The 25583-nt window shown below is 34.5% G+C and overlaps 1 protein-coding gene across 12 annotated transcripts in view; it reads left to right on the top strand.

Moving 5' to 3' along the window:
• DLG1 (discs large MAGUK scaffold protein 1) overlaps positions 1 to 25583 on the top strand; it is a 267898-nt gene that overhangs the window by 198347 nt on the left and 43968 nt on the right. For all 12 annotated transcript variants that reach the window (XM_069556571.1, XM_069556594.1, XM_069556591.1 and 9 more), the window contains one exon: positions 9578 to 9680. In XM_069556571.1, coding sequence (XP_069412672.1) covers positions 9578 to 9680 — 103 coding nt within the window. The remainder of the gene's footprint in view (positions 1 to 9577; positions 9681 to 25583) is intronic.

Raw genomic sequence — 25583 nt, 5'->3', positions numbered from 1 at the left:
TAAAGTAAACATCAGAAAATACTCTTCAAACCAAAATATATGTGCCTAGAACATGATAGGAAAAGCATTCCAAAATTTGGATCTTTTAATTGCCATTTTCAGATCAGTCCCTCTTGCCACCTGATCCTTCCTTGCACATACTTAGATCCTTCTGAGGATCCTTTATAATTAAAAATAGACTGAAGCCAAGACAGAAAGGTGATGACTGATCATTTGCAAAAGAAGTACATCTCTCTTTTGTTTTAGTTGTTCTCAGATCTTGGTATAACTAGTTGATACTTGAATGAAACTCTTGGAAATTTGAGTCTTCAAATAGGCAGTGGTACTGCAATTGTAGAAAATATATTTGTATGCAGTGCAAGTAAGTAGAAATTGCTCTCAAATGTTTCAGGCTACAGCAACTAAAATAGCATAATACTAACTGAAAATAATGATTATTGGAACAGATTTTAAAGCAGAAGCACACCTTAGTTACATGGTTATAATATTGAGTGTCTTAAGAGACCATCACTCTTATCATAACAAACAAAAACAGTCTGGATAAGTTTATAAAAACTAGACTCACCAAGAGAACTGACGATTCAAAGTGACCTAGATAAATTGACTTCCAGACAGTAAGTAGCCCTTCATGGACAACACAGTGGCAGCTCCTCCTTGGAGAGTGGTAGGGGAGAGAGAAGGATTAGACAGATGCAGGAAGATAGCAGCCAAAACTTGACCCAACATGTAATGGCCTCAGTGGACTGGTCAAACTGGTAAAAATTCTAAGAAGTCACAGAGCAAGTCTGTATCTACCTCCCTTATCTTTTTCATGGGTCTTCACCAAGAACCTGGAGCTTGTAAACCAAAGGTTTGGAACCAGTAGAGAATTAAGAGAAAATTATTACTGAGTCACACAGAGCATCTCAAAATACAAGGCACCTGCCAATGAATAGAGAACTTTGAGATGAAGATCTATGAAAACCAACCTCAGCAATTCTGTACTTTGAGCTGCTCAGGACCAAGAGTAGGAGGATATCTTTGCAACCCTGAGGCAGACAGCAGTTTCTTGGACAAGATGTATTAAACAGTAACCATTTTAAAAAAAAAAAAGATGTCTTTAAGAAACCAAGTAGGCAAACCATACAGTAGGGAAAAAATATGCTCAGTACATATATATACAGAAAACTCATATCCAGAATATATTAACATATCCCACGAAGAAGCAATGAAAGATGAGTAAATTTTAAAACAAGCAAAAGACTTAAAGAGATATTTTACAAAACAAGGTGTATGAATGGCCTATAAACACATGGAACAGTACTTAACATTAGGCATCAGGGCAATGCAAAAGCACAGTGAATAAGCACGTTTAGAGGAATTTGGGAACAATGTCACTTTTCTATATCTTGATTGTGGCAGTGGCTATACAATATACAAAGTTGTCAAAACTTTTTACCTGTATACTAAAAAAGATTACTGAATGTAAATTGTACCTAAATAAAAACATTTCTAAAGCCATAATGAAGTAGCATATCCTATCCAGTTGAATGACTAGAAGGGGAAAAAAATGATGGCAGCAAGCATTGACAAGAATGTGGGGCAGTTATTATTCATTACTGGTGGATATGTAAAACTATGCAACTGCTGCAAGAACTTCTGACGAAGTTTTAAAGAAATTAAACATACGTCTAACCTTATCACCCACATTTTACCTAAGAAATCGTTTGTTTACAGAAACACTATAATAGGAATGTTCATAACAGCTTATACATAATGACACTCAAGCAACACAGATGACACTGAAAAAAATTGTGTTGAGTAAATATAGAATACACCACAAAAATACACACTATATTATAATTAATATAGTTATTATAAGATAATCTTATAAGACTATAAGATAACCATGAGCAAGCAACATAATTTATACTGATAAGTCAGAACATGGTTGGTGGTAATTGTATTGATTACCATAAAGAGGCATAATGGAGATTTCTAGGTTGGTAGGTGGAAAAGGTATGTTTGGGATTGTAATCTTATGGGCATATACAGCTGTCAAAAGTCCTTCCAGCTGAACTGTTTAAATTTGTACATTTTATTGCTTGTAAGTTATACTGTAATTCAAATTTTAAAAATGACTTTCAGTAGTATTCATATTAGTGGTAAGGAATGAATTTTTTAAAAAAATAAATGTTGGGCAAACTAGCTAGTTACTTGGTGGAATAAAATTAGCTTAGAGCCTCACTTCACACCTTGTGTCAAAATAAATTCTCAGTTGGCTTAAGAGTTAAGTGTGAAAAACTCAAAACAAAAATAGATGTTTTGTAAATTTCCATGTGAAACTGTTGATCTGGGTTACTAACACACAGCTAGACTATGTTAGACTGACCGACCAACACAACCTGGCTCACTCAGAACTTTTCCAGTTTTAGCACTGAAAGCCCCACGTCTGGCAACCCCTCTAGGTGCAGTTTTAAAACTGAAAGTCTAAACAGTCCCAACCACTTGCTTGCCCTAATGTTACTATAAGTTACATACAGCTTTCTGTTTGGCAGTACGTATCAGTAATCTTAAAATTTTTAGTGGTTACTAACTTCTGTAGGGAAACATCCTAAGAAAAATAGAAAAGACGTTAGGATAAAGAGAAAAACATGAAAAAATGTACTAAAAACTAAAAGAAAACTATGGGACACTTGTTTAAGTACCTCTTTACATAAAATTTAACTATTTTCAATCTTCAACTCGCTATAGATCACCCCAAGGCTTTATTAAAACACAAATTCCTGGATTTCATTCCCAAAGTTTCTGATGCAGTATGACTTAGGTAGGATCTGAAAATATGTATATCTAGTGAGTTTCCATGAGATACTAATGTTGCTGCTCCTGTGTTCTTATACCCTTGTTATTAATGTTCTTAATGATAACCCATATTACTGAAAAAAGTATAAAAAGTTATTTGGGAAGTGAGAAAATAATGATTTCTATAAAATAATTCCCTTTGATATATTTAATGTTGTTGAAGACAGAAGCTTTTGAAATCAGAATTTATTACAGATGTTGAACACTACATTTTCCACTATGATATAAATGGAGGTATTACTATTATTTCCAATGATGCCAAGAATAGAGGAGAACATAGTTGATATGCACTGAAATTTTAGAGTCATGGAAAGTGACTCAAAAGACTTCAATAGAAATGCTGTCCCCCATAGAAACAATGAGAAAAGTGGCCAGAATTGTTAGAATAAGCTTTTTAGAACTCTGGAAATTAACCAAAGACTTAAAACAATTCAGGAAGTATTTCCTCAAGAAGAGGAAAGAAAAAAAAAATGCTGAATTTCCCTAAGAGTGAGGTTTGTGGAGTTTTTATTGAGTTTTATCAGTTTTAATTTCCCTGCCTTATTAGGGAAATATTATTATTTCCCTCACCATATTAGCCTTGGAAAATAGCCAAAATTTATGGTGAAAACTGGTGGCCTAAGCCAGTAAAGAAAGCAAAATGGTGGTAGAATATTCATAGTTTCCTTTCCAAAGAACTGTTATAATTTGACCTGGCTGGTGGTTCTTGGAACACCTTATTTTAAGGTTCTCTGTATTTGACCTGATTCAAAGCTCCACCAATGCAAAAGCCTTTTCCCCTGGGCTAAGTGTCAAGATAATTACAGACGTATTATGGCTTTCTGAGACATTGCATAACATTTGGGGCAGACAGTAGACTAATTGAAAACTTAAAAGGAAAAACTAGGGAGAAACCTCCATAGGGCCTTTGAAAAGCTCTTATTCCTTGGAATCTAGGAGGACACATACATGTCCTGGACTGTATGCCTGCTCAGGAAAGACCTGAAAAGGCCCTAAACTCTCACTTCTGGCTGATTATGGGGCTCTCTGCACGAAGTGGGTAACGATTAAGGCAGAATTATCAATTGTCTAACTGATCGTTGAAGGCATTACCCAACATGTACACAGAGCCTTTCAGCAAAGGGTCTGGTATTTAAGGAAGTCTGTGTCCAATCATTAACTAACCACTCTGTTAATCAGACAGAGACTTCAGTGGCACATATAACAAAATATTAACCTTATAGAATTTAGAAAAGTCCCCAAATGACTACCATAACAAACAGCAGTAATAACAAGCCCTAGATAGGAGATCTGATTTCCAAAATTGCTATTTATTTTTTTAATTGTCCAGTTTTCAACAAAACAAGGAAATAAATGCAGGGGGAAAAGAATCAGTAGAGACTGTCTCGACAAAAGCCCAAAATTAGAATACTAGATAAAGATTTTAAATGAGATATTTTAAATATGTTTGAAGAACTAAAGGAAACTATATCTACAGGATGAAGGGAAAATATAGGAATAGTATCTCACCAAGTAGAGTATGTCAATAAAGAGGTAACTTTTATAAAAAAGAAACAAATTTTGGTGTTGAAAAGTACAGTAAGTGAAATCAGGAAAAAAAAAATCCTCTTTGTCAAGCTCAACAGCAGATTTGACCTGGCAAAAAAAGAATCCACAAACTTTGAAGATATGTCTATTAAGATACCTAGGCTAAAGAACAGAAAGAAAAAAGAATTAAGAAAAATTTAAAAATTAACAGAGCCTCAGAGACTTGCAGGGGTGCCATCAAATGTACCAGTATATGCATAATAAAGTCAGAATGATGGGAGAGAAAGAGACAGAATATTTAAATAAATAAGTAGCTAAAAAGTTCCCATATTTAATGAAAACATTGTGCACATCTAAGAAGCTCAGTGAACTACAAGTAGAAGAAACTTGAAGAGATCCATACCACGGATATGTTAATATCATAATCAAATATCCAAAGACAAAGAACCCTGTAAGTAAAGAGAATGACTTACTGCATACAGGGAATCTTCAGTAAGATTAACAACTAATCTCTTGTCAAAAAACATGGAGGCCAGAAGGCAGTTGTGAAAGAGAAAAGCCATTGTCCAAGGATTTTGTACCCAGTCAAACTATCCTTCAAAAATGAAGAACAAATCCCAGTGCTAGGTTAACAAAACCTAAGGGAAGTTAATCTCCTTAAGTTCTGTTATAGACAGTAAACCCAAGAAATACTAAAGAGAATCCTTCAGACTAAAAAGAGATGACATTAGAGAGTAACCTAAATCCATATGAGTAAATAAAGAACACTTAAAAATACATAGGTAAATTTAAAACAGCATAAGTGTATTTTTTGTTTGTAGCACTTTCCTCCTGTATAATTTAAACAGTGATTAAATAAAGCAATAATTTTAGATATCTTTTGATGGGCACACACACATTGTTTAAAAATGTAATTTATATGACAAGAGTACCACAAGAGATATATTAGAGCAGAGTTTTTATTTATTATTGAAACTAAGTTACTCCAAAGTAAATGGTTATACAGTGTTAATTATCTATCAAAACCACTAAGAAAATAACTCGTGTATATATGATTTTTAAAGGATATTAGAATAGTACACTGGAAAATATCTAGTTTACAAAGACATTAGTAATAGAGGAATAGACAAGCAAAAAAAGACATAAGGTGTGAAGAAAACAAATAGTAAAATGGATGACATAAATCTTTTCTGTTGAATAATGCATTGAAGGTAAATGCGTTATATACTCCAATTAAAAGACAGATATTAGCAGGATAGATGAAGAAAGATCCAACTATATACTTTCTACAACAGACAAACTTTAGATTCAATCTTTGTTGAAAATAAAATGTTGGGAAAGATACGTTATACAAACAGTAACCAGGAAACACATAGAGTGGCTATACAAATATCAGACAAAGTAGACTTTAAGACAAAAATTGTTACTAAAAATAAAAGGACATTTTATATTTGTCATATAGATTAAACATGATATATAGTTGTATATGGGTGGTGCTAGTGGTAAAGAATCCACCTGCCAGTGTGGGAGATGCAAGAGACTTGGGTTCATCCTTGGGTCCGGAGGATCGCCTGGTGGAGAGCACAACAACCTACTCCAGTATTCTTGCCTAGAGAACCCCATGGACAGAGGAGCCTGGTGGGCTACAGTCTGTAGGGTTGCAAAGAGTTGAACATGACTGTGTAATTGCTGATAAATTCTAGAAAGAAATAAACCATTGAAACTGATTCAAGAAGAAACAGAAACTGTAACTATAGATCTCTAACAGTTAAGGGTTGAATTGATAATCAAAACTTCCCACAAAGGAAAAAGCCCATTGCCAGATGGCCTCACTAGTGTAGTCTATGAAATGTATTAAGAATTATTGACACCAGTCATGCACAAACTCTTCCCAAAAAAGGGAATAGGTGTGAAGAACCCTCCCCAACTCATTGTACAAGGCCAATTCATTCTTGTATCAAACCAAAAATATCATAAGAAAAAACTCAATATCCCTTATGAATTTATATGTAAAAATTCTCAACAAAATAGCCATATGGATTCAACAGTATAAAAAAGGATTGTACACCAGCATTAAAAAAGATTTATGTACTATAAGTGGAATTTATCCAAGGAATGTATAGCTGGTTCAACATAGGAATGCCGAACAAAGTAAGACACCATGTTAATAGAGCTAAGGATATAAACTATCTCATGATTCAAAACCACCACCTTTACATCATAAAACCACCAAGCAAATTAGGAATAGTAGAAAACTTTCTCAACCTGACAAAGTGTGTCTATGAAAAACTGATAGCCTTTGTATTAATAACACTAAATGGTAAAACACTGAAAGCTTTCCCTCTGAGATCAGGAACAAGGGTGTCCACTCTTGCCACCTTTATTCAGCCTTGTACTGGAGCTTCTACATTGGGCTGTTAGGAAAAAGGAAAATATATGTTATTTGCAAACTCTATGATCTTATATACAGAAGGTATTATGAGATCTTAAAAAATCAAAGATAATAAACTCAGCACATTTTGCGGGACAGAGAGTCACTATGTAAGAAACAGTTGTGTTTCTGTATACCAGCACTGAACAATCTGAACGTGAAATTAAGAAAACAGTTTTATTTACAGTAGTATCAAAAGTAATAAAATTAACAATATAGATAAATAAAATATGGAATATCCATACAATGGAGTAGATGATGAAGCTATAATAAGTGATGATGTACTAAATCAAGGATGAGCTGTGGAAACAAGCTAAGTAAAGAAGCCAAACAGAAATAACCACATGTTAAATATTTCTTTTATTTTAAATGTACAGAACAGACAAATTCTTAGAAAGTAGAGTAGGGGTTGCCAGGGTCTAAGAGGAGAGGGAAGAGGGGAAAGAATGCTAGCTAATAGGTAGTGGGGTTTGGGGGAGCTGATGAAAATATTTTGGATCTGAAGCATGGTGATGATTGTAATACTTGTGAATGTAGTGAAAACCACAAAAACACTAAACTTGAAAAATGTTAATTTTATATAAATTATATCTCCATATTTTTAAGTGGTGTGTTTTTTTTTTCTTTTAATGACCACTATGTGCCTCTCACTACCAAGATTTCTTATAAGATATCCTTGATAATGTTTTACATTAAAATGTTTGGCATTATTTAGGAACATTTTAAATTTGTGGTCTTCTGAACAAATTATTCTGTTTTGAATCTATATTGGTTGTCTTCAGATTTTTTTCTGTAGGCAAAGACTTTGACGCTCAGGAATAATTCATTAAAAATTATAATATTTTCTACAACAATCTTTGAAAGTTTGTCTACCTTTTATATTTCTTCTCTAACTTTTTCTGCTAGAATTAGGATTTTATGTTCAATGTAAAGCTATTTATACATTGTGTTGAGTTTTTTATGGCTTTTAGCTAGAGATATTCTCTAATAAAACCACGATATGTTACAGTCGTTTAGATTAAGGTTTTTGTGTCTTGATTTTCATTCGAAAGGTGTCTGCACGTATTAACTTAGTTACATAGTGATATCCTTTATAGATAATATAAAACATCAGGTCTTCACTGTTTTAAATGTTCTTTACATCCCAGAAATTTCTGGCTCTAGTCAAATTTTATAAAATTGATGTGTAACTTTTAACGAGTTTTAGATTAGATGTTGAAGAAACAAACTTTCATATAAAAATTGCATGATAGTTTCTCTTCCTTTCCAAAAGTATTCATTAAAGGTCCCAAACATTGCTGTATTTTATTCATTGATGGTTCTTAGGGGAGAAGACCAACTTAAATATTTAAATTAGTTACATCTAAGTCTAATGCTCATATCAGTGTCCTGTTAAGTTTTTTTGTAGTGTAAGTTTCAGTCTCTAAAGGTAGTGTACTGTGCAGTGTACTAGGTACTGGCAGCCTTTCAGAAAAAGGAATTAAGTTGCCTGTTCTTATGGGAAATAGATGAGGAAACAGTGGAAACAGTGTCAGACTTATTTTGGGGGGCTCCAAAATCACTGCAGATGGTGAATGCACCCATGAAATTAAAAAGACACTTACTCCTTGGAAGAAAAGTTATGACCAACCTAGATAGCATATTGAAAAGCAGAGATATTACTTTGTCAACAAAAGTCCGTCTAGTCAAGGCTATGATTTTTCCAGTGGTCATGTATGGATGTGAAAGTTGGACTGTGAAGAAAGCAGAGCACTGAAAAATTGATGCTTTTGAACTGTGGTGTTGGAGGAGACTTCTGAGAGTCCCTTGGACTGCAAAGAGATCCAACCAGTCCATTCTGAAGGAGATCAGCCCTGGGTGTTCTTTGGAAGGACTGATGCTAAAGCTGAAACTCCAGTACTTTGGCCACCTCATGCGAAGAGTTGACTCATTGGAAAAGACTCTGATGCTGGGAGGGATTGGGGGCAGGAGGAAAAGAGGACGACAGAGGATGAGATGGCTGGCTGGCATTACCGACTCGATGGACGTGAGTTTGAGTAAACTCCAGGAGTTGGTGATGGACAGGGAGGCCTGGCGTACTGCGATTCGTAGGGTCATAAATAGTGGGAAACGACTGAGCGACTGAACTGAACTGATTCTTCTGGAGTGGGATTGATCACCTCACCCAAGGAAGGTCCTCATGTTAAAAAAGAAAAGAATGTCGTCTTGCTCATTTAGTAACATTTGTTGTATTTAATGTCAGTCTATGAGATCTGAGCTCTTTTAATACTTGAAGTTATTGCTTTCCAGTTACTCCAAAAGAATATAAGGTTTAGTTTAGGAAAGAAAGGAAGAGAATTGAAATTGAGACTAATAATAGTGAAAATATGACGGGAGTTGAAATGATGCTATAAACAAAATGAATTTCCTTTTCATTGTTTGAGTTACTAGTGAAATGAAATACACAAAATGATGACACTTTTGACTTTTCATGTTGTCAAACTAAGGGACATTTCTCAAGAGATTGGTAGCCTTCTAGAAACCTAGGGGGAAATGTTTTGGTTTTGTTCACTTGACAGTAAACATAGTATTTTTAGTGAATAAAAATGTTTTGATTGATAGTAATCTTTTGTTTTACTGTGCAATATATTTTTAGTAAATCAGAACAAGAAAATATTTCAGTCATAAAATAATTGCAAGTAATTTTTTTAATGTATGCCTTCTTAACAAACAGGCAATTATGATTTCTAATTAATGTGATGGTTTTCTTTCAAATTCAATATTTGATTTGATTTACAGGTAAACAGTGTTGACCTCAGAACTGCCAGCCATGAGCAGGCAGCAGCTGCTTTAAAAAATGCTGGCCAAGCTGTCACAATTGTTGCACAGTACCGACCTGAAGGTATTAATTTTTTCTTGTTTGTTATTATTTTTTATTTCAGTTTTTAGAAGTCGTCTTCTTAATAATGGTTAACTTCCGAAGCTTAGCTTTCTCTTTGTGTTTTTGTCTGATTCATTAATCTGTTACTTTTTGTTGCTGTTGCTGTTTAGTCACTAAGTCATGTCCAACTCTTGGAGCCCCATGGACTGTAGCCTGCAAGATCTTTTGTCCATGGGGTTTCCTAAGCAAGAAAACTGGAGTGGGTTGCCATTTCCTTCTCAAGGGGATCTTCCCGACCCAGGGATTGAATCCACATCTCCTGCATTGGCAGGAGGGTTCTTTTCCATTGAGTCACCAGGGTAACCCTGTTATTTGTTTAGTTAGAATGTAATTCACCATCCAGATCAAAGTGCTTTTAAATATAATATAGGAACTTGTATCTGCCAGCTCTTTGAATATTTCATCATTATTTGGATTAATTTTTAAATGTTAATTTTTTAAAATCTGTCGTCTAACCAAACACATACTTTTAAATATACCTTTTACTAACTCAGGGGTTGAAAAGCAAAGATAGTCTATTAAGTTATCTCAATTTTTTCTGACTTTTGAATTAGATTATATTTATTAATATCAAGGTTAAGATATTCTAATAGCTTTTATTATTACTTTTAAAAAAAGAAAGAATACAAATTTGGAATATGATATGTTTCTAAATAGTGAAGTCTTATGGATATAACCTTGCCAGGTTCCTGCTGGGAGATGATAATGGAAAATTTGAGGTCATATTAAGCATACACGAGACTCTAGTGTACATCAACATAAACACTTCAGTAAAACCTCAGTGGAATTTAAAAAGCTTAAACACCCAAAAGAATACATAGCATACTAGTTAGTGTTCATAAACAAGGTGAAGAAGGAAAGAATGATGTGACTAAAGGAGCCAGGCAAAACATTCTATAATTTGGCAATATTTAGTTTAGTTACATTTATTCTTTTCTTGGAGCAGAATTTATTTCTATAACAAAACCCCAATATGTGTTTTAACGTGATCAAAGTAGTATATTGGGCATTGTTTGCTATTTCATAATATAATATTTATTATAAACCATAGCATTCTAGGTTCATAACTGAACAAGAACAAATTCATTTATATAAGAGGTAAGTTCCAAATAAATCACATTAATCAAACAAATTAAGGAATAATAGATGAAGTCAGAATGCCAACTTATTAATTTTTGTGAGAAACAAAAGCTGCCACTGGGATTTAGCCATGCTTTTATCTTCTGGCCAACATGTTCTTGCCAATAGGTATATTATATGGAAACCAAATACAAAATCAACAAGGAAAATAAAATGTAAACATACTTCTATCCATACAGCTTCACCTAGCATTAAGCAAAACTAAGAAGACAGGTATAATATCTGGGCAACAAAATACAGGTAAAGGCTATTTTTGATCTGGCAAAAGCTACATGGAAAGAAGAGAAGGGTAAAAACATGAAATGTTGAGAATGCTCAGTGGTAACCAAACTTAAATTGAACTTCGTAAAGGTGAGGGGCTGTAAATCCCTTGTTTATAGCAGGGTACATGGAAATTGGAGTAGCAAGCTAGCAAAAGCCATCCTTGATGTGGTTTTGTTGAGAGAACTAGGGGGACCCATATTTGGTCAAAACCATCTGTGTTGCTAGTATCAGATAAGTTGACAGTTTTTTGCTTTTAAAGGATGTAAAAATATGCTTCCATCTCTACCCTGCACTCTAAGCTTTCTGGTCCAGCCAACTCATTCAGTAATAAGCAGTTTAAAAGGAACTGACCTGGCATTCATACAGAGATACTAATAAGAAGAGGTGGAAACAAACAACAAAGCTTATTGGCAGGAGGAAAAGATGGCTTAACAACCAGAAGAGATTGATTTTGAACTAGCATAACCCAGGAAAGAAGAAAGCAAACTGTTTTCTTAAGTTGAAACACAAAGAGAAATTATAGAAAAAAAATCAATAGGGGACATAAAGGATACAATAGGAAAAGTAAACAAAATGAAACAAAAGCAAAGAGAATTTTTAAAGTTTAGAGAGAAAAAAACAGGTGTGTGTATATATATATACATATATATATGAGAAAGTTGCTCAGTCGTGTCCGACTCTTTGCCACCCCGTGGACTGTAGAGTCCATGGAATTCTCCAGGCCAGAATACTGGAGTAGGTAGCCTTTCCCTTCTCCAGGGGATCTTCCCAACCCAGGGATGCTGTATTATATTATAGCATATAATAGACTTTCTGGAAAAAGTAAATTTTTTTAAAAGAAGAGAATAAATGCTTGAACTTATAATTCACTCAAGAAAACTTTCCTCAATTAAAAAGAAGTGCATCTTTATATTGAAAACACACAGCATGATAGAAAACTCAGAATGGTCAAAATCCAGATATATTCTAGTTAAATGTTTATCAAGAATCTTCTGAAACCCAGTTAAAAATATTACCTTATTAATAAGGAGATAAAAATTGATTGATAAAAGAACTGCTTTAATGCTTGGTGAGCATAGATCAGGTCAAGGATCTTTAATTTTATCAATGGTGTGTTTAGTGACTCTTGATTAAGCCTAAAATCTACCTCTGTATACACTAGGCATACTTGCCACTGATGGCTGGCAAAGGTAGGCTTCTTTTGTCCTAGGATAGGTATTTTGTGGGCCTAGGAATCTCCTTTTCAGGTTCTCTTTTTCTGTGCTTGTACTCTGGTTTTGTTGTTCTTTTTTGTGATTTCTATGCTTTTCTTCTGTGTGAAACTTTCTGATTGATACTTTTTCTTTAGTTATATTCAAAACTTTGAACTTTTCTAATCTTGATGGAGCCATTTTTTTATCAAGGAGAATTTGCATCCATTGTTGCTTATTCAAGTAGCTACTATTTAGCAGACGTCTTCTGTTTTAAGGTTAGACTCTTATGTTAATTATTCTTGTGTATATATCTTTTTCCCCCAAATATCTCCTAAACACCAGACGTTACGTCTTATTTGATTTCTTCCGCTGTATTTCTCCCTAATGTTTGAAACTGAGCATGTCTGAAACAATTCTTTTACTCCTTCAGTAAATGGCATTTCCACTGATGCTTAAGTCAGAAGACTAGGACTCAGCCTTGACCTCCCTTCCCTTTTCTCACCCTCTTTCTTGGCCACTAACCTGACCAAACCCACTATCATATCTTACCTGAACTTTTCTAATAGCCTCCTTACTTCTTTCTTGTACTTTCTCCAGACCATCAGCCAAAATCATCTTTTAAAATAAAAAGATTGGATTGTATCATTTCCCATTTGAAACACTTCCAGTTATGCTCTGAATAAAATCCTAATAGAGCCTACAAGGCCATGTGTGATTGAACACACTTTTACATGTTTGGCTCTACTGCACTCCCTCTAGTCATTTTTTTGCTCCTTAAGCTCTAACCATATAGTCCTTCTCTCAGACCCTTGATTACAAAAGGTATTTTCCTAATTCTCTGTTCATTCTGTTCTTAGAATATTTTCCCCCTATTATTTATATGATTGGCTCCCTCTTATGAGTCCGTTTCTTTTAGCACTGTTGATATTTTTCACACAACACAACATAGTTTATATGTTTATTTAGGTGCCTATTTGTTTTTATTTATTTAAGCCTTGCTTTGGAGCTTTATGAAACACGTAGCTCTATCCCTATATACAGATGATGATATAGACTCAAATAAAAGCTAGCAATAGCTAGGATTCAGTCCCAGGTCTGTTGCCTTAAAAAATGTAAGTACTTTTCACAAGGAATATTTTGATAAGTGTTTAGCCTGGCAGTATTGATTTGTACTGTATTTTTTTTTTACCACAGCTGTGGTGTCATTGCCTAATAAACACAAGGTAAGTACCGATAGAGCACAGAAAACAAACATTACCTTAGAAACTCAAAAGGAGGTAAATCATATTGCGTGCTATACAGGGGAAAATGCCATAGAGTAGGATTGGAATTTAACTGGAAGCCTAATGAATGGGCAGGCTTTCAGTGGGCTGAGAGAAAAAAATTACATTCTATAAAGAATGACAGAAGACCAAGGATAATAGAATTAAAATTTTAAAGCATGTTTTGGGTACTTTGAGAACTTACCTGTCCTCTTTACAGTATTGCTACTTACCTTATGTTTGTTCATTAGGCAGTGACACAATGGCTTTATGTTTTAATATTAATTAATTATGTAGTTTTAATGTATTTTTGTCATACAGCACTTAAAAAAAAAATTTCCACATCATTAGTCTGTAACTGCTGTGAGGGCCAAGGATATAAATTAAAGATAAGAGTCAAATTTTCTTTCTCAGTGAGAGGGCTATTTTCCAAAGTACAAACGGAATTGCCTGATATTCTGATAATTAGTCATCTCCTTACAGTTAGTATCTTCACTTTATTAAGACAAACCCCTTTGGATTCTCTGCTTCATTGATAATCTGACATATATACATACGTGCAAAGAGGTAAGCATCTTTGGTCAGAGCGAGTTTTTATCTTTCAGGATCTATAGCTTGCCTATTAGTCATCCATGAAATACTGTTACGAATTCTTCAGCCTATATACTTTAAACTTTTATGACATAGGCTCTAAGTATGAAAACCTCTACAAAAACATTTAGAAGGACTTCATCTCCTACCTCCCCTCAGTTCTGCTAACTCCAAAAATAAGCAACAATATATTTTTTAGAACTTTACTACTGGTCATTTTGGGGAATTACAATCAAATCAAACACAAGCACTGGAATTACTATTCTAGTGTTTTACTACATATCCAGAATTTACGAACTTTTGACAAATGAGTTGGGTGATAGACTGTAATAAAAAAAAATATATGCCAGATATCTAACCATATTTATTAACTCTTTTAATTCCCACAAAGCCCTATAAAGTAGGCACTTTTAGTGCTATTTTCATTACAGTTTAATAAAATAAGGTACAGGAAGGTTAAGCAACTTGCCAGTTACACAGCTGTTAAGTGGTTAAAATTTATTCCTAGCCCTTTGTAGAGAAGAAGAAACTTTTCCTCAGCCCTTTTAGTTTTAGGGGCTGGGATCTATGAAGTAAATTTACAGAAGACAGATTAACAGAAGAAAAGTTTTTATTTTGTATGCATACAGGGGGCCAACAAGTATGAGAAGTAACTAGGTCATTAAATTGTCATTGTTCAGGTGTTCAGTTGTGTCCAATTCTTTGCGACACCATGGACTGCAGCACCCCAGGCTCCTCTGTCCTCCACTGTCTCCTAGAGTTTGCTCAAGTTCATGTTCATTTGGTCAGTGATGCTGTCTAACCATCTAATTTTCTGCCAACCCCTTCTTTTGTCTTCACCTTTTCCCAGAGCAGGGTCTTTTCCAATGAGTCAGCTCTTCACATCAGGTGGCCAAAGTATTGGAGCTTCAGCATCAGTCCTTCCAGTGAATATTCAGGGATGATTTCCTTTAGGATTGACTGGTTTGATCTCCTTGCAGTCAAAGGGACTCTCAAGAGTCTTCTCCAGCACCACTGTTAAATGGTTAAAGTTAAAGACTTACCTGCCTAACAGAGTTTGGAAAGGGGAGTGGAGAGAAAAGTCTTCTAATGGAAAAACAAATAGTTTTCTTAAGGAAAGAAAAGAACATTTTTAGGAGAAAGTTTGTGACAGTGTTTGTCTCTACAGTAAGAATAGTCTTTCCACCTTCCTCGAGGCCATAAAGCTCCCCAAGAAAGGAGAGTTATTACACAATAGCCTCGTTTCCTAGAAATTGCTACTTCTGTTCATAGAAGGAAAGCTCTAAAAAGGCTTTTTTCTATGTTTGTTGAATGTCAAATGTCCTCAGCTTAAAATAATCTTTGTGACAACTCTGGGGTTCCAAATGGTCTCCATACGTTGAATACTTCTCAACCACATAGTAAAGCTACTTCCCTTCACAAAAAGTTCTAAACTTAAATATTTTATCTCACTGTTACTCATTGTATACTGTAACTTTCAGACCTTATTTTTTGTTTCAGAAATAATTATATTGCAATGATATGATAAAAGAAGAAGAGCAAAGGGAAAGAATGAAACATATATTAAATGTATTTTCTTTCCCTGTGGATAAATCTTAAATTTGTGAGGTATTTTATTTTGTTTTCATAGGAGAAAAAAACATTTTCGAGATTGGTGTTGCTGTCCCTAATCTTCAAGTGACTAAAGCCTAGAAAAGCTGAGAGGTTTGGCCAGAGCCACTTTTCTCAGTTTCAAAGGTTTGATTTAAATCAGAGTTACAGGGATGGAGTTTTAACACATCTTCTCATCTTATTTTCATAAATACTTTTAGTAGCAACCAGAAAATTTGGAGACTGAATAGAGAGGTTGTATTGGATTAGTAGCATTTCTTTGCAAGCACTTGTCATTTCTTAAAGTGATGTTCTGTAGCAGGCTCCTAATTTAATTTTTTTCAGTAACTTACTTTCCTTCCTATACCTTTCTAACTTTTTCCTAACTACTTAAAACAACCAGCCTGACTTGTGACTCAGAAACTTTGACTTTTTGTTTCGAGACAAGTCTTAGTTAGTATCCATTCTCTGACAGTTGTTGCTCTCAGATGTTTTAATTAATATATTTCATTACAGAGTATGGATGAGTTTTATTCTTCATAGATGGGATTGCAAGCTTCAAAGAAATTAGAGGAGATAAAATTTCTCCCCTCTCTCTTGCCACCTGCTTTCTTCTACCTTTTCACTTCTAGTGTGGAGACACAAACTAAGATTAGAAGTTGAAAAGGGAAATAAAATGCAGAAAGTTGGCTATTAAATGTTGTCTCTCATCTTGCAATCATACACATACTGTTTAACTTATAGCCAATAGTTCAGAGATTCCCTAACATATTTCATGACAGGGAATATAGTTTGATTCAGAAATTTCTGAAATGCTTAGTGGAGATTATCCCTTAACATTTTACCTCTCTCCAGTGGTAGCTTTCCTGAAATGAGTTGTGATGTAATTTCTAGAAGAGGGATGCAAATCACTTAACAGGAAAAAAGAAATGAGACTCTTCTTCCAAAATAAAAAGAAAAGATAACAGAGGTTGAGTATAAGGTGAAAATTGTTAGAGCTGAAAGTATGAGTTAATTGAAACTAAAAGAAAAGATAGAAATCTTAGGTAAATAAAATGGGAGGTTTAAAGGAAAACTAGCTTTGAGGAAAGTATTAAAGTACATTCAAAACAGGCAGATGGTTATGAGGAATTGTTAATAGTCAGTAAAGACCATAAATATGAAAATCTGAACAGAGTGAACAAAATCAGTAAGGCACAAATTTAAAATATTGTCAGGAATTTACTTTAGGTCTCTAAAATCTTAAATATTGAATATCTGAGCTTTAGTTGCTTTGTAGTAACTTAGATCTCAGCAAAGAACATTTTCTGCCTCACTGTAAAAGGTAATGTGATCTTTTTACAGAAAGTTTTTAAATTTCTAAAATGTAGAATACTAGGACTTTGGATAATTCAATAGGCAAAATGGCTGAAAACAACTAATAATGCTACATAAAGTATAATGAACATCTAATTAAAAGCGTTGGAGTGACTTCCCTGGCTGTCTAGTGACCAAGACTCCACACTGCGAGTGCAGGGGCCTGGGTTCAATCCCTGTTCAGGAAACTAGATTCGACAAACGGCAACTAAGAGTTCACATGCCGGAACAAATATTGAAGATCTCATGTGCTTCAACTAAGATCTGGTGTGGCCAAATAAATAAATAAATATTTTTTAAAAAGCATCAGATCACTGCACTGCCAAGACAATAAGGAATTATCAAACAAAAAGTGAAGGGAAACTGGGAACTCAGAGAGCTAAAGAATCACAGAAGTCACTTTTGAAAAAGTTCAGTGAGGTACTATCTTACAAGAGTCGCTTGTTAAACCTTCAGAAATTTTGCAAACTAGTTGTTAAACAGTGATTATTAAAAATAAAATTATACAAGTGTACAAATATATTTTTAAAAGATTAAAAAGTTAAAGGTTAGAAAACTTTAAAAATAAGTGATAAAACTCATCATTTCCTAATAGTTTTCTAGGATAGCCACTAATATGATCCTATGGGGATAAAGAGAACATACAAAATAAGATAGTAGATTTATAACTTAATCACCCAGAACTTCCTCCTCCTCACTCCCAGAAAAAAATTAGAATGGCAAAATCAGATGAAAAGATATCCCTATGTGCCCCAAACTACACACAAGAATAAACAAGCTGTCAACAGCTGTAAGACCCTGTGATAGTGATATCAGCATCTGTACAAGGAGAAGTGATAGAAGCCTGAGAGTCAGTCTGTACTTATTAAAAAATGCAGTTGATTAATTTGAGAACAGCATCTGAAGCTATAAGGGTTTTTGCACAGTCTGTATGTGAGTGCAAGGTATCTCAGTAAGGTGTGAAGGAGCTGGATCTGTCTGAGCCCCTTGGTACAGTTAACAGCTATAGCTCCATTTTAGTTAAATGCCTCTCACTAAGGGAGAACTTCTGGAAGGTCCAGATGAATGGGAGGAAAAAACAGTACCCAGAAATCTCACAGTGTATGAGATATATCTTTGAACACTTGACAGAAACAGCAAAAAGGAGTTCTAGAGCTGTGAAGATCAAAACTTGAAAAATCCTGACCCAATACTCTTTATCTTTAATTGAAAGTTCAAGAAAACTAATTTACATAAAAATGAACAACAGAAAAGGATCAAGATTGAATCCAATGGAAACCTATTTGAAACATGAATATAAGGATCAGAATAATGTCTCTACAGTGAAAGTATGCCAGAAAGACATGCCCAGAAAACAAATGAAAGGTATAACCTAATATTGCAAAACAAGTTAAAGAAAACTGATGATGATGTGGAAGAAAAATGTAAATGAGTTAATAGAACTCAAATTATTACAAATAAAGAAGCATTTTATTTCAAAAATTAATTTTAGAAGGAGTACAATAGTTATTTAAAGCAAGTAGGTAAAAAACAGGAAATTTTTAAAAATAAAAATTAAAGAATTCTTTCCTTTCCACATCCTGATCAATTTTGTATTAAAACCATTGTATGTGAAGAATAGCAAGGTAGTTAGGTGCATTGCAAGACCAGGAAGGTAGGGGACAGCTATGGTAACCCAATAGGACTGACCCCTGATGAGGGCAGAAGCTGTCCTGGTGTAAGAAGTGGGAGCCTGAGCAAAATGAGATGGTTACACATTGGACTGGTCTGAATCCAGTCTGGAAAGTAGATGGTACTAGAGACAGAAGACTAGTTACATAAAGATATTGATCAAATGAATATTTATTTTAAGGGTATTATTATCTGTAACTTTCACTGTTTGAGAAGAGAGTTACAGAAAAGGGGAAAAATATATACCATATAATACTAAAATTTGAAAAATTAGTATGAACATATTGTTTTCCATTTATACAAATATAAACATTATAAATGTATATCTATTTTACATACATATATTGTAATTCTCTAGCTCAGTCCACTGAAAAGGTCTGGGCTCAGTGCCACCCCAGTAGCAGTCAGCACACCTAAGACTCAGATCTTGGTTTCTAAATACTCAGTTCAGTTCAGTTCAGTCACTCAGTCATATCCGACTCTTTGTGACCCCTTGAATCACAGCACGCCAGGCCTCCCTATCCGTCACCAACTGCCAGAGTCTGCCCAAACCCATGTCCATTGAGGCAGTGATGCCATCCAACCATCTCATCCTCTGTTGTCCCCTTCTCCTGCCCTCAATCTTTCCCAGCATCAGGGTCTTTTAAATGAGTCAGCTCTTCGCATCAGGTGGCCAAAATATTGGAGTTTCCACCTAAACATCAGTCCTTCCAATGAACACCTAGGACTGATCTCCTTTAGGATGGACTTGTTGGATCTCCTTGCAGTCTAAGGGACTCTCAAGAGTCTTCTCCAAAACCACAGTTCAAAAGCATCAATTCTTCAGCACTCAGCTTTCTTTATAGTCCAACTATCACATCCATACATGACTACTGGAAAAACCATAGCCTTGACTAGACGGACCTTTGTTGACAAAGCAGTATCTCTGCTTTTTAATACGCTTTCTAGGTTGGTCATAACTTTCCTTCCAACGAGTAAGCGTCTTTTAATTTCGTGGCTGTAGTCACCATCTGCAGTGATTTTGGAGCCCAAAAAAATAAAGTTAGCCATATTTCCACTGTTTCCCCATCTATTTGCCATTCCCATCTAAATTGCCAAGGCTGTTTGGATAAATACCTTGTTTCAAGAGTTGGCAGGGAAAGTATTAGATTATCCTGTAGTATTTTATGCCAGAAAGCATGGTGCTCCAGGAATGATGGGAGGCATGTCAAAAGGGTACATAATCCAGTTCAAAAGGCCAGTTCAGTTCAGTCGCTCAGTTGTGTCCGACTCTTTGAGACCCCATGAATTGCAGCACGCCAGGCCTCCCTATCCATCACCATCTCCCAGAGTTCACTCAGACTCACGTCTGTTGAGTCCGTAATGCCATCCAGCCATCTCATCCTGAGTCGTCCCCTTCTCCTCCTGCCTCCAATCCCTCCCAGCATCAGAGTCTTTTCCAATGAGTCAACTCTTCGCACGAGGTGTCCGAAGCACTGGAGTATCAGCTTTAGCATCATTCCTTCCAAAGAAATCCCAGGGTTGATCTCCTTCAGAATGGACTGTTTGGATCTCCTTGCAGTCCAAGGGACTCTCAAGAGTCTTCTCCAACACAACAGTTCAAAAGCATCAATTCTTCAGCGCTCAGCCTTCTTCACAGTCCAACTCTCACATCCATACATGACCACTGGAAAAACCATAGCCTTGACTAGATGGACCTTAGTCGGCAAAGTAGGGAACAATTGGAGCATCAAATTGATGATAATAATACCTGATAGTAATCCACTGAATGAACTAGGAAATAATGAGTCTTTACTAATACAAATAAATAAGTTAATTGAAAGTGTGATGAGAATGGAGAAGTGTGCATAGTTTCAATAACTTATTATTTGCAACTGAAAAAATAATAATAATTTTGCAGTAAAGAAACCTGGCAGACACAAGCTTCATGAAGTGCTGAAAGTTAATAGCATCAGTAATAGGACAAATCAAAAATGTATACCACCTGGTAGGGTGCATTGGAAGAAACATACATCTCTTCTGTAACATTCTTGCCAAAGTTGCAGGACTCATCATGTGAGAACATCAACAAATCTAAAGAGAAGTTCTACAAAACAATTGACCTGTAGTTTTCAGCAGTAGTAAGATTGCAAAGTCAAGGAGATTTGAGGAACTGCTCTCTCTGGAGGGGATGTTTTAAAATACAAATTTAAATACCTATATACTCTCATAAGACAACTCATGGTTTCAAACTTGATCAATTTACTCTTAACGATATTATTGAGGAAACTTAAATGGAATGTGAGCATGATGTAGTAATGTATTAATGTTGCTTTCTTAATTTTGATGGTTTTGTGATTGTATTAAAAAACATCTTTATTTATAGGAAATACACACTGAGAATTCAAGAGTGATGTGACATCACAGTAGCAAGTTACTCTCAAATGGTTCAGGAAAAACAGTTTGTGATTACTTCAATCTGGAAAAATATATTAATCTTTTAAAAAATAATAAAAATGGATTTGAGAGTGACAGATACAGAACGTTGGCAGAGGATATTCAACATACATATAATAGGAATCTCATAGGAAAAAAACAGTACAACTAAACAAATAATAAAAATGTATAAACAGGAAAACTTTCTAAAATTAAAAAAAGAAATTAAAACTGTGTATCAAAAGGTTTGTCCAGGTACCTAGTTCAGTTCAGTTCAGTTGCTCAGTCGTGTCTGACTCTTTGCGACCCCATGAATCGCAGCACGCCAGGCCTCCCTGTCCATCACCAACTCCCAGAGTTCACTCAGACTCACGTCTGTTGAGTCCGTAATGCCATCCAGCCATCTCATCCTGGGTCGTCCCCTTCTCCTCCTGCCCAGCATCAGAGTCTTTTCCAATGAGTCAACTCTTCGCATGAGGTGGCCAAAGTACTGGAGTTTCAGCTTCAGCATCATTCCTTCCAAAGAAATCCCAGGGCTGATCTCCTTCAGAATGGATTGGTTGGATCTCCTTGCAGTCCAAGGGACTCTCAAGAGTCTTCTCCAACACCACACTTCAAAAGCATCAATTCTTCAGCGCTCAGCCTTCTTCACAGTCCAACTCTCACATCCATACATGACCACTGGAAAAACCATAGCCTTGACTAGACAGACCTTAGTCGGCAAAGTAATGTCTCTGCTTTTGAATATGCTATCTAGGTTGGTCATAACTTTTCTTCCAAGGAATAAGCGTCTTTTAATTTCATGGCTGCAGTCACCATCTGCAGTGATTTTAGAGCCCCCCAAAATAAAGTCTGACACTGTTTCCACTGTTTCCCATCTATTTCCCATGAAGTGATGGGGACCAGATGCCATGATCTTCGTTTTCTGAATGTTGAGCCTTAAGCCAACTTTTTCACTCTCTACTTTCAAGATGATAACAATCACCGAGAAACATTCTAATAAAATTATTGAAATTAAAAGAAAAATATTTTGGTGAAATTGCAGGCCCTCAAAACATGTTTTTTAAAAAAAAGAAAATGTTGTCATCAGAACTTCATCAGCAGTGGTTTATAGGAGACATTGCAGTCAATATACTTAAGAATCAGAGAAAGAAACTGAAACAGACGGGCTTGAAATATTAAGGCTGCAATCAAATATATTAGTGAAGAATTAGGGTTCACAGAACCCTTCCTGAGAAGAAAGAACAAACTTCAAACACCCAAAATGATGGTAGAGATACTGATATAAAGACTGGTATTAGTAATTAAGATAGTTAATAAGGAAAAGAATGTATAATACGAAAAAACTGTATGCTGTGACAATTTGGAGAAAATGCAGTTATCAGAAAGTGGGGATAGAATTGATATAATATTGATAATAATAACGTAGAATAAACTTTCTGATTGCTTTAAAGTTATTAACATAAACGGATAATGTTTCAAATCAGATTTGGGGAGATTTCTCATAGTAGGGGCCAAAATCCAAACAAAGGGTTATTGTTAGAACAGAATAAAGATTCCTAATTTTATGTTTATATATTTACTTTTATAAATATATAAATTTTATGTAGATATATTTTATTACGTGTATATAAATGTTTTATAAACATGTTTAGTAAAATAAATTTTATATAAATACTTTATGTATTATATTTAAATAATATATATGATCCCTTGTTTAGGAATCTAGTGTGTGTGTATGTATATATATATAAACATAGAAAGGCTTGTCCATGTGTGTGTGTATATATTCATGAACAAATAAAATAGACTGTACAGTGAGACTGTGTTCTAGTTACTGTTACTTCATAACTACCCCTAAAGCTCAGTGGATTAAGATAGCAATCATTTTATGGATTCAGTAGATTAGGAATTCAGCCAGAATTTTGGCTTGGATGGTCCTTGTAGCATAGACTGAAGTCACTTAATGGGAGTCAGCAGGTGGATAAGCTACTTCGGAAGCTCCAATATGGTTTCACTCCCCTTTTCTTGTGACTTTTGGTACCAGCTAAAGGTTTAGGCTCAGAGCACTATTGCATGACCTCTACAAAGTGGTGCTTGGACTTCCTACATGATCCCTGGCTTCCTCCAGATCAAGCACCCCATGAGAACCAGGAAAAAGTTCCACAGACTCTTCTGATCTAACCTGGAAAGTCACATATGATCATTTCTACCATATTCACTTGCTTACAGTTGAGTCATAAGACCAGCCCAAATTGAAGAAGGGGATTAGACTTCACCTCTTGATGGGGAAATGGCAAGGTCACATAGTACAAGACCATATGGAATGCGAGGCATCCTTGGAATATATAATCTGCTTCAGGCTATTTATATAAAAGGCATATTTATAAATATATTCATATATATTCAATATATAAACATAGAATAGTATGACTAGAACTGGAGTTCACACACACAACTTCAATCATATCAAAAGTTAACTCACCTTAATTGTTTAAAGAAAACAATTTTCAGATTTGATAGTAAAGCAAAATCTAACCCTATACAGTATCTTGTTGTAACAGAGACAGAGGTTAGAAATAAAAGAACCATGTAGCTATTAAAAAAAAAAAGGAGGGACATCTGTATATGGTGTGGAGCATTCTTACTATTATTGCAGTAAGACCACTGCTATACTTATTACTGAATAAAATAAGCAAGGTGGAGAAATGTGTATGTTATATTGAAGAAGAAAGAGCAATAAATGTGTGTGTACATATATACATAATTACAAAATATGTATAAATAAAATATACATTTACTAAAATAATATAGAATAAGTATAAACATATTTGTGTGAACATATAGTTTTACTTATATTATTTTAAATGGAAGATTAAACCTTTCTTTAAATGTTTATAATGACCAGAACAGAATAGGGTAGGGAGAAAGGGATATCCTCATTTAATATTCTTTTTTTATAGATTTGACTTTGGGACTATTTTACCTATCTATAAAAAAAAATGAAAAGTTTGCAAAGTAACCCTAAAAAGTGAAGTTGAAAATAAAAATGAATAAGTGAACCTTGATGTATATCAATCTGGCAGCATTCACACCTAGGAAGGAATATTCCAAGTGATTTTAAAATGGTGCCCAAGTGTATATTTCTAACAGAACATACTCCAAAATAAAAAGAGCTAGGGAAGATAGTTAACTATTTTCAGTGATCATGTAATGATCATACAGTTGGTATTATAAACAAGTAAGTTGTGATGGAGTACTGTAATTCTGTTATCCCCATTGTGTTGCGAACCAAGATTCTTCATATGTAAGAAAGCATTAAGAAATTAAGTAAAAACCTAATGGTACTAATTTTTAATTAGAAGAGCCAGTATAAACTCAAGATTCACTTCATATTTTTAACCTATGTCTTCATTCATCAATGTGTGTCTTAGCTGTGTCTTCACAGCCTAAAGATTTGCCATGAGTTGATAATTGTTGAATTGTCAGGGATTCATTTTTTATTAGTCAGTCTACTAATTTTTATACTTTAAATTTTCTATTATGGTTTTAAAGAACAATAAAAGAATATATATTATTGTGAACATTTAAATATTTTTGAGTTTTTGATGAATTGCTGCTTCAGTTGGCTTCCCCAGTGACTCAGCAGGTAAGGAAAAATCCACCTGCAGGAGACATAGGTTTGATCTCTGGGTCAGGGAGATCCCCTGGAGAAGGAGATGGCAAACCACTCCAGTATTCTTGCCTGAAAAATCCTATGGACAGACAAGCCTGACAGGCTACAATTAATTAGTCTTGGTATCCAGCAAATAAATTTGGTGACTGTGGTAAAACGAAGAGTAACGCAGCAATAATCATATTTACTTTTTGTCTTCTTAAACTACACACACCCCAGACACATAACTTGCTTTTGTTATGAGACTGGTTTTATAAGAAAATCTGATGGTATCTGACCTGTCTGTTAGACAGTTGGTTATTACAAATAGAGAAAAAGATATAAGTGGGTATAATCATGTAATTGCAGTATTTTTTAAGTGATTATAAACTTGTTATTAATAGTTTTGGTAGTTTTTAATGTATGGAATAATTTAAAATCATCTTCAAAATCATATTTTTTTATAAAAAATATCTTAAATAATATATTTATTCCTTCAGATTGCTTTTTGTGTGTTATTTTGCTGTTCTGAAAATTTATAAATTACAAAATGAGTTGAAGTAAAGTTAATTTCATTAGCTTCTAAGGCATATTTTCCCCATATTACTGACCCTGCCCACATTGTATAATTTGAAAATATAATTAGCTGATGTCTTCACAGGGAAAAAGTCAGTAAACAGAGTGTCTAGTGTAAATTATTTTAGACTTCTTTTTTTAGTATAGAAGT

This window comes from Ovis canadensis, chromosome 1 (genome assembly GCF_042477335.2).
Source record: "Ovis canadensis isolate MfBH-ARS-UI-01 breed Bighorn chromosome 1, ARS-UI_OviCan_v2, whole genome shotgun sequence".
Classification (NCBI taxonomy): Eukaryota; Metazoa; Chordata; class Mammalia; order Artiodactyla; family Bovidae; genus Ovis; species Ovis canadensis.
The sequence above is the reverse complement of the archived record's forward strand: the minus strand, read 5'-3'. Positions and strand labels throughout refer to the sequence as shown.